Source organism: Mus musculus, chromosome 5, assembly GCF_000001635.26.
Source record: "Mus musculus strain C57BL/6J chromosome 5, GRCm38.p6 C57BL/6J".
NCBI lineage: Eukaryota > Metazoa > Chordata > Mammalia > Rodentia > Muridae > Mus > Mus musculus.
Genome location: NC_000071.6, coordinates 32607029 through 32621691, shown reverse-complemented (window position 1 = coordinate 32621691; position 14663 = coordinate 32607029). Strand labels below are relative to the sequence as shown.

At 41.0% G+C, this 14663-nt stretch overlaps 2 protein-coding genes across 4 annotated transcripts in view; one reads left to right on the top strand and one right to left on the bottom strand.

Moving 5' to 3' along the window:
- Positions 1–10521, bottom strand: part of Yes1 (YES proto-oncogene 1, Src family tyrosine kinase) — a 75896-nt gene extending 65375 nt beyond the window's left edge. For 2 of the 3 annotated variants that reach the window (NM_001205132.1, NM_001205133.1), the window contains exon 1: positions 10317–10521. The gene's annotated coding sequence lies outside the window, so the exon portion shown is untranslated. Of the gene's footprint in view, positions 1–9854 lie in introns of all 3 variants that reach the window. The other variant, NM_009535.3, reaches the window with a different exon arrangement.
- Gm10461 (predicted gene 10461) lies at positions 6114–13242 on the top strand. The gene is made up of 2 exons (XM_030254958.1): positions 6114–6166; positions 9640–13242. Exons 1-2 carry the CDS (start codon positions 6114–6116, stop codon positions 10466–10468), a joined length of 882 nt encoding a protein of 293 aa, XP_030110818.1. The 3' UTR covers positions 10469–13242.
- The last annotated feature ends 1421 nt before the right edge of the window (positions 13243–14663 follow it).

The window sequence follows — 14663 nt, the reverse complement described above, 5'->3', positions numbered from 1 at the left end:
TATAGTAATTCTTTAACCCAATCTGAAAATACTAATAAAGCTACCTAACAACTGTGCTGATTAATATTTTTATTTTTTTCAAGAGAACAAGACTTTATTATTCATGTTTGGAGGCTGAGGGCACTGGTTGCTCCCATAGCACCTTGGTTCATTCAATAGCACCCACATGTCCCAGTTCCAGGAAACCTTCATCTGGATTCAGATACACACTACACATGCATGAAAGCAGCCGACCTGTGAATGGTGCCCACAGGAGGCTGATTAATATTTTGTCAACTTAATACAAACTAAAGTCATCTGAGAAAAAGGAACCTTGAGGGACTGCCTCTATCAGACTGGCCTGTAGGCAACCCTGTGATGTATTTCCTTAATTAATGATTGATGTGGGAGGGCCCAATCCACAATGGACAGTGCCACCCCTAGACAGGTGGTCCTGGACTATACGAGAAAGCAAGCTATGAAAGCCGTGGAAAGCAAACCTTAGTAAGCAGACATGGCTTCTGCTTCTGTTCCTGCCTCCAGCTTACTACTCTGCCTTCCCTCAGTGATAGATTGTGATATGCATTCAAGTTGAAATAAACCCTTCCTCCCCAAGTTGCTATTGGTCATGGTGTTTTCTCACAGAAATAGAAAGCAAACTACAACAATAGAACAAAATAAGATGGTGACAAGCTGGAAATGAATTTAGACTGTAGTTATTGTTTCTGCATAATTTAATTAAACAGCAAAAGCTAAGGGAATTAACTGAAAAGCAATCAGACATGGAATTTCCAAGAGCAGAGGCTCTTGGATATCTGTGAGTTCAAGGCCTACATGATCTACATAGAAAGTTCCATGCTGGCCGGGCGGTGGTGGCACATGCCTTTAATCCCAATACTTGGGAGGCAGAGGCAGGTGGATTTCTGAGTTCGAGGCTAGCCTGGTCTACAGAGTGAGTTCCAGGACAGCCAGGGCTATACAGAGAAACCCTGTCTCGAAAAACAACAACAAAAAAATACCAAAAAAAAGAGAAAGTTCCATGCCATCCAAAACTATATACAAAGATCCCATCTCAAAAACAAGCAAAGAGACATAAACCAACCAACCAACTGAACAAACAAACAAAAATGTACAAGAGCCTTCAATTGAGGACACATTTAAAGTAACTTTAAAAGGTTGGATGAGGTGGCACACACCTGTAGTCCCAACAATTGGGGAGACTGAGGCAAGGGGATCACTTAGCTAGACTGGGCAATAGAGCTAAACCATTAAAACAAACAAAGAAACGAGAAACAAAAACAAAACAAAAACTCCAAAATAAAACAAATAAAAAACTCAAAAAATAACTTAAAGTATCTTTGCTCATATATGTGTATGTATATATATATATATATATATGTATGTATATATATAAAAAATAACAAATGTTTATGTTCATAGATATTAAACATACCTACAGAAGTGGGAGTGTGTTGGTACGGGAGCAGGGCGGGGGGGGGGGGTATAAGGGACCCAAAAGGATAGCATTTGAAAGGTAAATGAAGACAATATCTAATAAAAAATTTAAAAAAACATGCCTACATATTTCAGTTCATTTTTCTTTAAACACACACCTGGAAAGACATAAAAATAATTTTTAGTCTATCAACATCCCTAGCTTTGAGTATTTTTTAAAGATAAATCAATTTTTATCATTTCATTAAGAGTTAATTATAGAAAAGAGAAAAATAAACCTGGTGATGTTGCACACCTTTAATCCCAGCACTTGGGGGTGGGGGGAGGCAGAGTCAAAGGCAGAGACAAAAGCAGGCTGATCTGTGAGTCTCAGTGGTTAAGAGCACCGACTGCTCTTCCAGAGGTCCCGAGTTCAAATCCCAGCAACTACATAGTGGCTCACAACCATCTGTAATGGGATCTGGCACCCTCTTCTGGTGTGTCTGAAGACAGCTACAGTGTACTTATATGTAATAAAAATATTTTAAAAAAAGAAAATAAGATATGAAATTCTTCTCAAACTAAAGACCTGATATTATTTAAAGCTAGATAACCTCTTTTCCATTTTAAAGTATTTTTCATTTTTATTAAGTATTATATCACATATTACACGCTTTAAAATACACTGCATTATATCTATTCCATTTCATCAAAGTCCACTAATATGATGTCTGACAGTTCTTTTTTCTTTGCCTTAACCAACTGATAGATGTACACAATGGACACTTGATGAACAAGCATACTTCCATTGACTCAGATAGAGGTCAGGAAATATCTCAAACTACACCTTCACATAAGATTTGTTTTGGCGTGGTGGTGCACGCCTTTAATCCCAGCACTTGGGAGGCAGAGTCTACAAAGTGAGTTCCAGGACAGCCAGGGCTACACAGAGAAACTCTGTCTCAAAAAATAAAATAAAATAAAATAAAGAAAGAAAGAGAGAGAGAGAGAAGAAGAGAAGAGAAAAGGTAAAAAGTTGAAACAGTGTCTTGCTATTTATTAGTATTATCACGTTCCTAAGACATTCTAAAAGTCTCACTTGTTCTCTGGTTAATATCCTAAGATGTTCAAAACCCCCTCTATTATTAGAACAACACAAAACTACCACCGAGTTCCAATAGGAGTGACTAAGAGATTTCTGAGACAATGAAGAGGGTGAGGAATTCCACTATAATTTCTACCAGCTACTACCTCCCATCAAATTCGTTGACATTGTTATTTAAGCTCACTTTTCAAATACTAGAAGGACTGTGTGGATAGAAATACAATCCTAGGTTTAGTCTGAACTCTCCTTTACCACCATAACCAGAATGTTTCATAAGTTTTTCCTATAAAAAGTTGGGTGAGGCTGGAGAGATGATCCAGTGGTTGAAAGAACTTGCCGCTAAAGCATGTACAGTGGTTCAAAACTGTAACTACAATTCCGGAGGATATAATGTCCTCTTCTCATGCCCAAGGGTGCATGCACTCACAAAAGGGCACACACATACACTGAGGTGTATACAGAAGATGAAACTTAAATATCAACAAATTAAATGCTGCCATGCTGCCCATTAGAATCTTAAGCTACACATTAGTAAATGTAGATTTTAATGTTTCCTAAAGTCAGGGTACTTCTTAAAATGAAAAACTGTTTTTCCTAGGACTTTTAAGGATGACACTGCCCTTACCACCAAAGATTCTGTCAAGAATCTGCAGATGGCCAGCATTTTTCCTTCTTAGTGCTCCTAAATTAAGTTCAAAGATCAAATGCCAAATTAAATTTAACAGATGCTCTCTAGCTTAGAAAATAAACTTTCTTGGGAGGGAGGAGCCTGGGAGGGAAAGGGGACCGGGAAAGGGGGGAGGGTGGACCAGGAGGGGAATAAAATCTCGAGTGTAAAAAAAAAAAAAGAAAGAAATATACATACATTTTATTTTTATATATACATATACATATTATATTGGGGAGGGACAGCATCTAGAATGGTCTAGACTAAGTATAGCCAGCAGACTGAATGGGGCCATGAGAGAGGAGGGATGGGGAAAGGGAGCAAGTAGGGAAGAGAAGGGGAGTAGCAAGTAGTCCAAGAGGGGAGCCATGGACCAAGCATCCAAGAGCTAGTCCGGAAACCTAGAAGGTACATAACCAAAATGGCTGTGGAATCTGAAGCTGGGGGAAGGGAAGTGGAAGCCCAGACCCTGGGAGAGAGAGGTTTAGGGTAGTTAGTAGTGTGAGAAGGGCTGGGAGGAGCCACAGGTATTGAGTGAGACATGTCCTAGGTTTCTGTGATCTAACACTATCCAACTTGTTTAATTACTGGGTCATTTCTGTGGCAGAGATATCTATCTATCCACCAAAAATTTTTCTCCTCCTGTGTGTAAAGTTGTTCTAAGAAACTAGGGTGCCTTAACAAGGATTATTTGCTCAGCTCTTCTTATAGCCATCTGGTAAATCCATATGACTTGTTTACATTAATGTTAATATAGCAGGAACTGACATATGCTACAGTTTTTAAGAAGCATGGTCTCTAGACATAAACGGAATGCTTTCATTGAAAATAGTAATTGTGCTTAGGGATAATTAAGTACTACTCTTTGTTGCGGTAGATTTCTCCAACCCAAATATGCCCAAGCAAGGAAAACACAACTCAGTTAATATGAATACAGGCTGTGCGCCTGGATTGGGCAGATCTATCACTACAATACCATCTTCCACATCTATGAGACCCCTTATAACTTGCGGATTCTCCAGGCCATGTGCTTCTGCTCCGCTTTTCTTCTTCTTCCTCCTCTTCTGCATCCTCTCCCTCTTCCATTTTCTCCTTCTCTCTCCACCTTCTGCTCCACCTTCCCTTTATCTGCCCAATCATCAGCTCTCCTTTATTTTATAAATTAAGGTGGGAAGCAGGTTTACAGGAAATCACCTGAGTGCAGACTCATTCTTAGTTCCCCACCCCTCATAGGAGAATGGAATTAACATCAAATATCATTAGCCCCAGGGCTATCCACGATAACTCTTTAACACCTCTCCTTGACAGTTCAAACATCAGTCAAGTTAAATGCTTATTTGAATGTACTTGAAAAAACTGTCACTGAATTACATTAGCTCTGCCACACACAAAAAAATTAAGTATAAACAAAAACCTGTGGTTGTTGCATGAGTTTAATGAGGTATTTGTTGATGGGTCTGTGATAAGCAAACACTGCCAGCTGCACACCCCTAGACTCAAAAACACTTCACAAGAGTCACAGTTTTAGATTCATGGAAAATTTTAGGAGTATAACAAAACTCCCCACCCCAGGAAGCTTAAATTCTAGTGTATAGCTGGCACTATAACAGAATAAAGCCTGTCAATTTTCATGTGAAAACTTACATTCTAGTTTACCGAGGGAGGACTAACAGTATAATCTCAGTTACAATTCAAGACATAAAAGGAAGCCAAAGAAGACTTCTAAGGTAGTGAAGGAAGAAATGTTAACATAAGAATACATGGCCAAAGTAGCAAACAAAACTTCCATTTAGAGCTCTGGACGGAAACTTTTGTTCAAACAGTGAAGAATTTGTATAGCAATAAGATTTACAGGAACACGCTGGGTGGTAGTGGTGCACGCCTTTAATCCCAGCACTTGGGAGGCAGAAGCAGGCGGATTTCTGAGTTCGAGGCCAGCCTGGTCTACAAAGTGAGTTCCAGGACAGCCAGGGCTACAGAGAAACCCTGTCTCGAAAAAACAAGGACAACAACAACAAAAAACAAAGAAAAGAAAAGGAAAAGAAAAGAAAAAGTAAGAGTTAGATAGTGGTTGATGTCTCTAACTCCACCCCTAGGAAGCAGAAAGCAAAGGCCAGAAGACTAAAAATCTGAGGCCAGCTTGTGTTACAGAGCCAGTTCAAGGCCAGTTTGGTTACCCTGTAAAACGGTACACACAACCAAAGAAACAAATAACAACAAAAATGTAAGTGAATATTTGTCTTTGTTTTTTGTTTTTGTTTTTTTGTTTGTTGGTTGGTTGGTTGGTTTTGCTCCCAATTCAAATATATGATTTAAAATAGAAGAAAAAGGAAAAGACCCTTCTTTTCTACCACCGTTTCTTATTCCCAAGGAATAAAGGTCTTGATTCATTATGCTAAATCACAAGTATGCTACTCTAGGGAGTCTATCCTCAGTTGCTCCAGCTATGTCCTCTCACCTACTCCCCCCCACACACAGACACACACAGACACACACACACACACACACACACAGAGAGACACACTCTATAAATAAATAAATAAGGAAATCTTTAAAAAAATATTTACTGTGAATTACTATAAAACTGCACCTTGACTCAGGAACACTTTATCAACTATAAGAGCCACAGAAAGAAATTAGTTACAATTTTATGAGAAATGTGCTTAGTCATATGAACTTTGTAAGACACAAAGGAAGAAAATATTTTACCAGTCTATTGTTCAGTGGCCTAATGACAATGTATTCTTGATCATGTTCAACCAGTCAGTCTTCCGCATCTCTTCCTTAGGGTTATGCTAATTTGAACTATTTCTAATCCCTACCTCAAATTAGCCCAAACCCTGAGCCACCCAGTACTTCCAGGATTATTAAAAGGATCTGTTCCATCTAATTTTCAGTAGATAGCTGTAAAAAGAACAGTATAAAACGATGCATTATCATTTCACAGGCAGCAAAATCGTCTCCTGGTCTCTTCCAGTCTGGTTTGCCATACATAGCTGACACTGTGTTTGCATTTCCCCCTTTTACTTTTGAGACAAGGTAATACTGGCCTTGAACTCCCAATCCCCCCATCCCACCTCCTCTTACTGACTACCATGGATTACTAGTACCTGTACTTGTTGAGGCTTAGCTTCTCAAATACCAACAGTAAGAAAAAGGAATTTGGGGTTTCTATTTTCAAAGTTCAGACAACAGGGGGTAGCTAGTTCTAGAACTAACCCCTCTCAAGGGATCTTCTACTTTTTGTAGGAGAGTCCAAATTAATGTACATCAGCAATCCAGCCACCCCTCTAACTTGAAATATGTTACATGCTTCTTAAAACCCAACATCTGAAAGGCACTGCTAGGCAAGGAGATGAGGCACCGAGGCTTGTAATTCATGCCATCAGTACATCACACTCTACTTTGTAATCATAGCATTCTCCATTTTTCTTGGAGTATGTTTCCCAGTCTTAAGGTTATAAACCTCCACTCAGATACAGACACGCTGCCATCAAGTCGGCTGGTTCCAAGACAACAGTAGTGCTGCAGCAGCCAAGGATCCCTTGGCACAGACTTGCTCAAATGATACTGGCAGCAGCACTGGCTCTTCCCTTTCTATCTCGGCTGTTACTATAGCTCCTTTGCTAAATCTGTCTCTGAGTTTAGACAGGAGCTGGATGGCTCATAATCACCCAGCAGCTGCAGCTGAGCAATACTCAGCTAATTGTGGCACTGGAGCAGCTGAGAGAAGAAAAAAGAAAATATATACCCGATTGTAGTCATACATAAGTGGCTGTACACAGTGCTGGTAAGACACCAACACACTTTAATAGGAACAGATTATTTCCTCTGAAGAGAAGCAGTTAGGGCTTTTGCTAGAGGACTTGTATCTTTAGTATAAGTAAGTTTAAATGTGAACCAAAGGTGACCTAGCCATGTAGCTCTCTGAACAATGGAAGATCTTACTAAAATTTCCTGTAAATATGCACACAAGGACAGAATCACAAACATTGCCTTTACAATGAGGCAAAGTTCCTGTGACATGAACTTGGCACAGATGCAATCTCTTCTTCAGCGCTCCATTACATCAACATAAAGTAACAAAACCAACAGCTAAAACAGCAAGCAACTACACAGAATAACTAAAGCGGCCTCAGGCAACCACTCTGTCTCTGAAACACCATTGTCATTGCTTCCTTCTGTAACAAAAGTATATTATTGCTTCAGACTCTACAAACCTCATAAAGTGTAATTAAAGGGAAAATCACTACACAATGAAAAATCTTATGTTAAAACTGACACTGAATTGTTCTTATTTGAAGCATTATTGCTTTAAGGAAAAAAAAATGAATGAAAGTCAACTCTTGCTATGTCAGTTTTGTCATGGTACCTGATTTTCTGAAAGGTAGGTACCTGATAAAAGAACACCTATCCATTCAATAAACATTTTGATTACTTTCTATTTACTATTTATATTTAAAATTAATAACACATAACACCTCTCAGAACATTAAAATAACATAAAAATCAAGAACATTTGGAAGTGTGTGGTATTTTCTTTTTTTTTAACTTTTTTTTATTAGATTTTTTTGTGTGAGTGTGTGTGTGTGTGTGTGTGTGTGTGTGGTATTTTCACACACAAACTAGTATATGATATTTATGATGCAAGAAGTCTAAACCTGTTAGCAAAGAAGAGCCCAGGGAGTGCCCTTAAGCTAGACACCAATGACTAAAATTTTTAATCAACAGGGAAAAGATTAAAGGATGTGACAGGAAACCAGATTATCTTGAAAATTATTAACTTAACCTAAGCACCTTCTATACTGCATTACATTCAGGCTTCTTAAAAATATTTTTATGTAAAATATAAAACCCAGGTAACAAACACACAAATGTATGAGCTCATAAATTAAATTAAAACTAACACCTCCAAGACCCCAAGGATAGAAGCATCACTTCCTTGTAGTTTTTTTTTTAATAGTTTTATCACTTAAATTTGCATCCCTAGACATCAGAACCTAGCAATGCTCTTCAAAAAAAAAAAAAAAAAAAAAAATCTGCTCAGGTTTCTTTCCTAAACAATGGTAATAAGTAATAAGACTAATAAATGATGCTCACACCAACCTGAACCACTAAATTGGAAGCTCAATATATTTTTTTTAAAAATTACCAAGGCTGGAGAGTTGGCTCAGCAGTTAAGAGCATTGACTGCTCTTCCGGAGATCCTGAGTTCAATTCCCAGCAACCACATGGTGGCTCACAACCATCTGTAATGGGATCTGATGCCCTCTTCTGGTGTCTGAAGACAGCGACAGTGTACTTATATAAATAAAATATATTTTTTTAAATTACCCACAGTAGTATGCTATTACTGTTAGAACTATGCAAATTTGAACTGTAAGTAAACAAGGATTTAAACAAGTATACAAGTAGTAATATTTCACTACTCTTTTAGCATATTCTTTTATTTATATATGCAATGAAATAAAATTTTATTTGCAAAGACAATGGGTTTTTTTGAGAATTTCTTCAACTAAAAACAATTTTTGACTATATATTAATATTATCCTTTGGCCATGAGATAAATTTCACACCTATCCCAAGAAGACAGGTCAAGGCTGTAATTTCACTTTCAGTTGAACAGAAAGGAGTCAATTTTGTGGTTTGTGAAGTCAGCAAAAACTAGCTACAAAATTAAAGGTATAACATTACCGTAGTTTTATGGCAAAGCACACATTTTAAAAGCTTTTATTTTATCCTGGAAATATGGAATATAAACAGTCTTGTATCTAAGTTTCAATCAAAGGCAATCTTCTCCCTCCCCTAAATTTAGGACCTACTGAAATGTCAACCAGCATCTACATTTTCACTGAGGTTTTGCTGGTATTCAAAAATAAGATATAGCTAAATGCATTTAGCAAGCGGAAAAAATTCCTGAAGAACAACTTTCCTACAGTTGTATTCTCTCTCATATATGTTGCATATAAGAACTTTGGCTTTTAATTTAACACTCCCTATCTGCCCACTCAAAATGTTTCTAGTCCACACCATTGTGCTGGTTAATAGAGGTAGCACACATTTGGCCTTAAATTGAGTCACACATGCACACTTAATAACATTTTCATTAGTGAGTAATTTAAATTTAGAAATTTAACAGGATGTTTAAACTCACTTTCAATTGCCAATTTTGGTCAGTAATTTTACACGAAATACATGAATATACCATACCGAAATATCCTGTGAAATCACATGTAAAAAACACAGCTGTGGAACACACAAGAGAGGTACAAAGTTATGTTTCAACTGCATACTTTTCGTTTATTTACTTTGATAACTGTCATTTCCACTGCTGTTCCAATCACTTATGCAAAGAATAACTACATCAAAACTACGCTATGCCCCATTCACAATCCCTATACCAGAAACGATATTCCCACTTTTTAAAAACAACTCTTTCTCAAGCCCAATAAAGCAAAAGCTGGAAGCAATTATCAAGAAGCAAAACACAAACAAAATTTTCGTTGACACAGGAGGACAGAGAACCGAACTCACGGGGAGGCGGAGTGGCAAGGCACTTAAAAGTGGCCGCTGATTGTAACACGTCCCAACACCCTCAAACCCAAACAAAGGAAAACTTTATAAACAGGTCGTGGTTTGCAATCAAACCAAGTACAACCCGCCGCTCACCCGCTCGCTCCACGAGTTCCACTCCTCGCTCCAGACAGTTGCTGCGGGCGTCCGGCGACACAGACCTCCAGCCGCTAGGACGAGAAGGGGCCGCTGCCCTACCCTCTGGTCCTCATTCGGGAGTGACCCCACGTCCTTTGGGGTGGAGGGTGCAGCGGCGGCACCACATAGGCTGGACCACTATCCGGACTCCCGCAGAATCGGGAAGTACTGGACAGGGCGGAGACCGAGGCACTGGGCAAGCAGGTAGTGAGCCCAGGAGACGAGACACTCACGCCCGCCAGCCAGACCGCGGGAGGGGAGAAGTTTCTCCTCAACTTCCAGACTCCGGGACCAGTAGGCGGACAGCGGCAGGGGCGGCGGCGCCTCGAGAAGCCCGGGAGCAGGAGGGTGGATGCCGAGGCCTAGAGCTGCCCGGTCCGGGTCAGCTGCCTACGTCGCGAGGCCACGCCGCGAGCTTACCTGAGTCCGGCCGCACTCGCACGGGTCGCCGCGGGGAGAAGGCGGCCGGCCGAGGTGGACGCCCGCGGGTCCCTCTCCCTTCTCCACCTCCAGGTCGCGGGGCGCCAGGAGGCAGCGACGGCGGCGCAGCCGGCCCGGGACGCTTTACTTGAGGAGGAGGGAACTCCCGGACGCCCGCACCCCGCGGCCTCCCTCTCTCCTCCTCTCGCCGCCGGCCCCGCCCCTCCGCTCCGGATCGCGCGCGGGGCGGGGGTTGCGGCTACCTGCGCGCGCCCGCTCACCGGAACTCGCGCTCTGCTGTCTGCTGGGAGCGCCTTCCGGCGCGGGAGCTCTGCGCGGGGTCCGCGGGCCGCTGGGAGGCCCGGCCGTGTCGTGCCTGCCGGCCCAACATGGCGCCAGGGGTCAGGCGTGCTCCCGAGGGGGCGTGAGGAGAAAGCAGCAGCGGCATGTGGTTCCCTGCCTTGCCCGCACGCCGACTACCGCAACGGGCGAAGCGGGGCTCCGCCTGGCTCACCGAAACACTGAGGGGTGTGGGGCTTTGTTTTCGGAGGGTGATCGGGGTTGGGGTTCTTTGGAGAAAGGTTGACTGTTCATTTCTCAGCTTTGTGCCTCCGCACCCTTTGTCACTGATAGTAAAATCACAGTCGAACCGCGTGAGCCATCAGGGCAGTGCTGACACCTTGGTTCTCGTCTGGCCGCAGAAGCTTCCTGTTGACTGTAGGTCGAACCAGCCTTGCCGCGCGAGTAGAACCGAACCTGAGTTGTGTTGGCAATTCTCCCAGGAATGGTGGCTCTCACTTAGAGTGGGACAGCATTGTATTTGATCCTCGTAATAGGGAACCCGGACAGGCACTGTGACTCTTCTTGACAGCTATGAAAGCTGACGTTTGGGCCCCTTGAAGTGAAGAAGTCAAGATGAAAGGTTTTTTGTTTGTTTTCCCTCCGAAGGCCTTGCATCGTTTTTTCTGCTTGCCTTGTAGAAAAAGGAAGGGTTTAGGAGGAACTGAGGTACAAGATTGAGAGGGTCAAAAGACAATCTAGAAGTACTCCTGCTAAAGGCACGTCTGCCTTATCACACTCTTAATTTCCCTTTTGTATTTCCTCTTTGGTGGGGTTATTCGAAGTATTAATGTGGGACTGTTGGTTTCCTTTGTGGTTTTCAGAGAAATTCAGCATCATCTTTGACATATCAACTCCGTCAGTAGTCTGGTACTTTAGCAACTTAAATGCACACAGCTTTAAAAAGTTTCTTCAGAGAAAGGAATGGGAATCCACATGAACAACTATGTGTGATGTAGCGCGGTGCTTTATTTTGCCATTGACTGGTGCATTAAGGGGTTTTTTTGTTTTGTTTTGTTTTTTTTTTTTTTTTGTTTTTTTGTTTTTTTGTTTTTCTCTGTATAGCTCTGGCTGTCCTGGAACCCACTTTGTAGACCAGGCTGGCCTCGAACTCAGAAATCCCCCTGCCTCTGCCTACCAAGTGCTAGGATTAAAGGCGTGCGCCACCACCGCCCAGCAAGTTTTTTCTTGAAACTAGAACGTTAGTTACTTGAGCTGTTGCCTTTCTAAACCTACAGATAAAATAGAAATATATTTGTGACCCTAAACTCTCCCAATTTAAAAGACAACAAACAAAAACCCTCTCAATGTTAGTCTAACCTGTTTTGAATTTGTTTTATATTTTATTTTGTTTTACTTTGCTTGCTTTTTTGAGACAGAGTCTTGTGTAGCCCAGGATAGCTTTGAACTTGCTGTGTAGCTGAGGATGATTTTTGAGCCCCTCCTTCTCCTGTCTCTACCTCCCAGTTTCTGGGGTTACAAGTAGGTACCATCACACACAATTTCTGTACTTTAAGGTAGGGAGAGAGTATCAAAAATACACCTACAACTTAAAGGTTACATTTAATGGCTATTTTAGAAATATTCTTAAAGATGGTGACAGGATCTGGGAAATTTTGCTGGGAAATTTTGTTGTTATAGAAACTAGTCATAGCTAAAACCCTGTTTCTGAAATGGTCAGGTGAGTGTCGGCTCATGCATCCCTCTTCACAATGTTACAGTGTGTTAAGACCTATCTTGAAACTTCTGGGAAAATCAGCCCTAGGAAGGAAGGGGAAGGCCAGTGGAAAATTTGAACTATATTAGGTATTTCTAAAACTAAGGTGTTCTTACTTATCAAAGTTGGCTGGAAGTTTGAATTATTAGAAGTTGAACTGATGATGACCAATGGAACCTATGATTCTGCCTGGAAATGTTCTTGCTTAGAATAAAGTGCTTTCGGGGAGAGATTTGCCCACTTCACTAAGGTCCTGGTAATGAGTTTTTCTTCCTGCAACAGTGGGAAGCCATGCACTGTATGATCTCCACCATCCCTACTACGAGACAGACTTTTCTTTTCTTTTTTTTTTTTCCTTTTAAAGATTTATTTATTTTTATGTGAGTACAGTGTAGCTGTTTTCAGACACACCAGAAGGGGCGTCAGATCTCATCACAGATGGTTGTGAGCCACCATGTGGTTGCTGGGAATTGAACTCAGGACCTCTGGGAGAGCAGCCAGTGCTCTTAACCGCTAAGCCATCTCTCCAGACCTAGAAAGAGTTTTCAAAGATAACTTTTACGCGCTAGGAGCAGGATGTCCTTGTGTACACATGGCATGTATCTGTGCTGTCCTGGCTTTGCCTTTTCCAGCTGGCCATGCCTACTCCAAGCCCCACCCAGAAAGAGCACAAGAACCATCCTAAGCTAAGATTTGTAGGTTCAGGCATTTCTTCTTTAGTGTGAGGCTCATTATAACAAACTCTCTGAAGCAGTACAGTTCATTACTTACTCAAACTTTGTGTTTTCATAACCTTGTAGTGGGCATGGTGGATTTGTTTTCCCTTCCTCTCAACTGACCTTCCTCCAATAAATTTCTTTTCAGCTTAAATTAAGTAGAAAGTCTGTTCTTTGCAAGTAAGAAACTCAATTTAGACCCCAGCTCTTGGGAGGTGGAGGTAAAGAATCAGGAGTCCTAAGCCATTTACTGAGTTTCAAGCTAACTTAGGCTCAACCTGTCTCAACCAAAAGTCCCAGAAAACAAAACTAAAGCAAAACAAAACACAATTTAGCGTCTACTGCTTTGTATTGCTGACTGACTATCACCTCAGCTCTGAGGGCAGGATTTCCTGCTTTCTGTTCAGACTAGGGGTGGGACACTTACAGGGGAACCGATTTTCACAGACAGGGAAGGAGTAGCAGCACAGCCAGAGTGGAGGCAGGAACTTAAAGGAGCCCTAACATAGTAATGTGATTCTTGCCAGGCACAAGGCTGACACATCCTAAGTGAGGCAGTCAAGGCTCCCAGATCATGGCATCACTTTCCCCCTGAGCACTAACTCAAACCTCAGACTTCTACTCAGCACAATTTTGACAGCAGCTCCTTTCCTTCCATGTGCCATGTTTGTGGTTTCTATAGTTTTTCTTGAGTGTTCTGGCCTGTGTTTTCTGGTATCTGCAGCTGATGTGTAATAACATTGGCATTGCTTCTGGCCTTGAGTTTAACCTCCACTAAGTTGCTTCCAGTTTGCTACTTCTAAGGACTTTTACACATGGGTTAGGAGAAGTAGAACCTAACTTTGCTTAGAGGCAAGAAGTTGAAGTTAGAATGTTTACCAGAGCTGATGGTTTAGAAAAGAAACTAAATCAGGCTCTATCTTTAAAGTTCACTGAATAGGCTCATGAAGCATAAAATATATTAGGGAGCTTTTTATAATTAGATGTTTTCCAAGATGGTGCTAGCTTGTTTTTTTGTTTTTTTGTTTTAAATTTATTATATATGAGTACACTGTAGCTGTCTTCAGACACACCAGAAGAGGGCATCAGATCTCATTATGGGTGGTTGTGAGCCACCATGTGGTTGCTGAGATTTGAACTCAGGACTTTTGGAAGATCAGTCAGTGCTCTTGCCCGCTGAGCCATCTCTCCAGCCCACTAGCTTGGGTTTTAGACAATGTATTTAGAATGTATATTTTTCTAACTTTCTTTAAATCTCCTTTCTAAAGCTGAACAGATTTTGTTGCAACTTTAGCTATAAAGATCATTTTCTCATATATATCTGACAAAATTGTAAACCCTGACTTACTGACATAACTACAATGTTTTTAATGCTTTAACAAAATGTATTCACTCTTCTTTGACTTGTATGTGAGTAGAGCTTTTGATGAGTTGAAATTGTTCATTTTTTTTTCTTTACTAAAAAGAAACACATAGTGATGCTTGCCTTTAATCCCAGCACTTGGGAAGCAGAAGTCTACACAGAGAAACCCTATCTTGAAAAGCAAAACAAAAGAGACACATGTACATTAAATA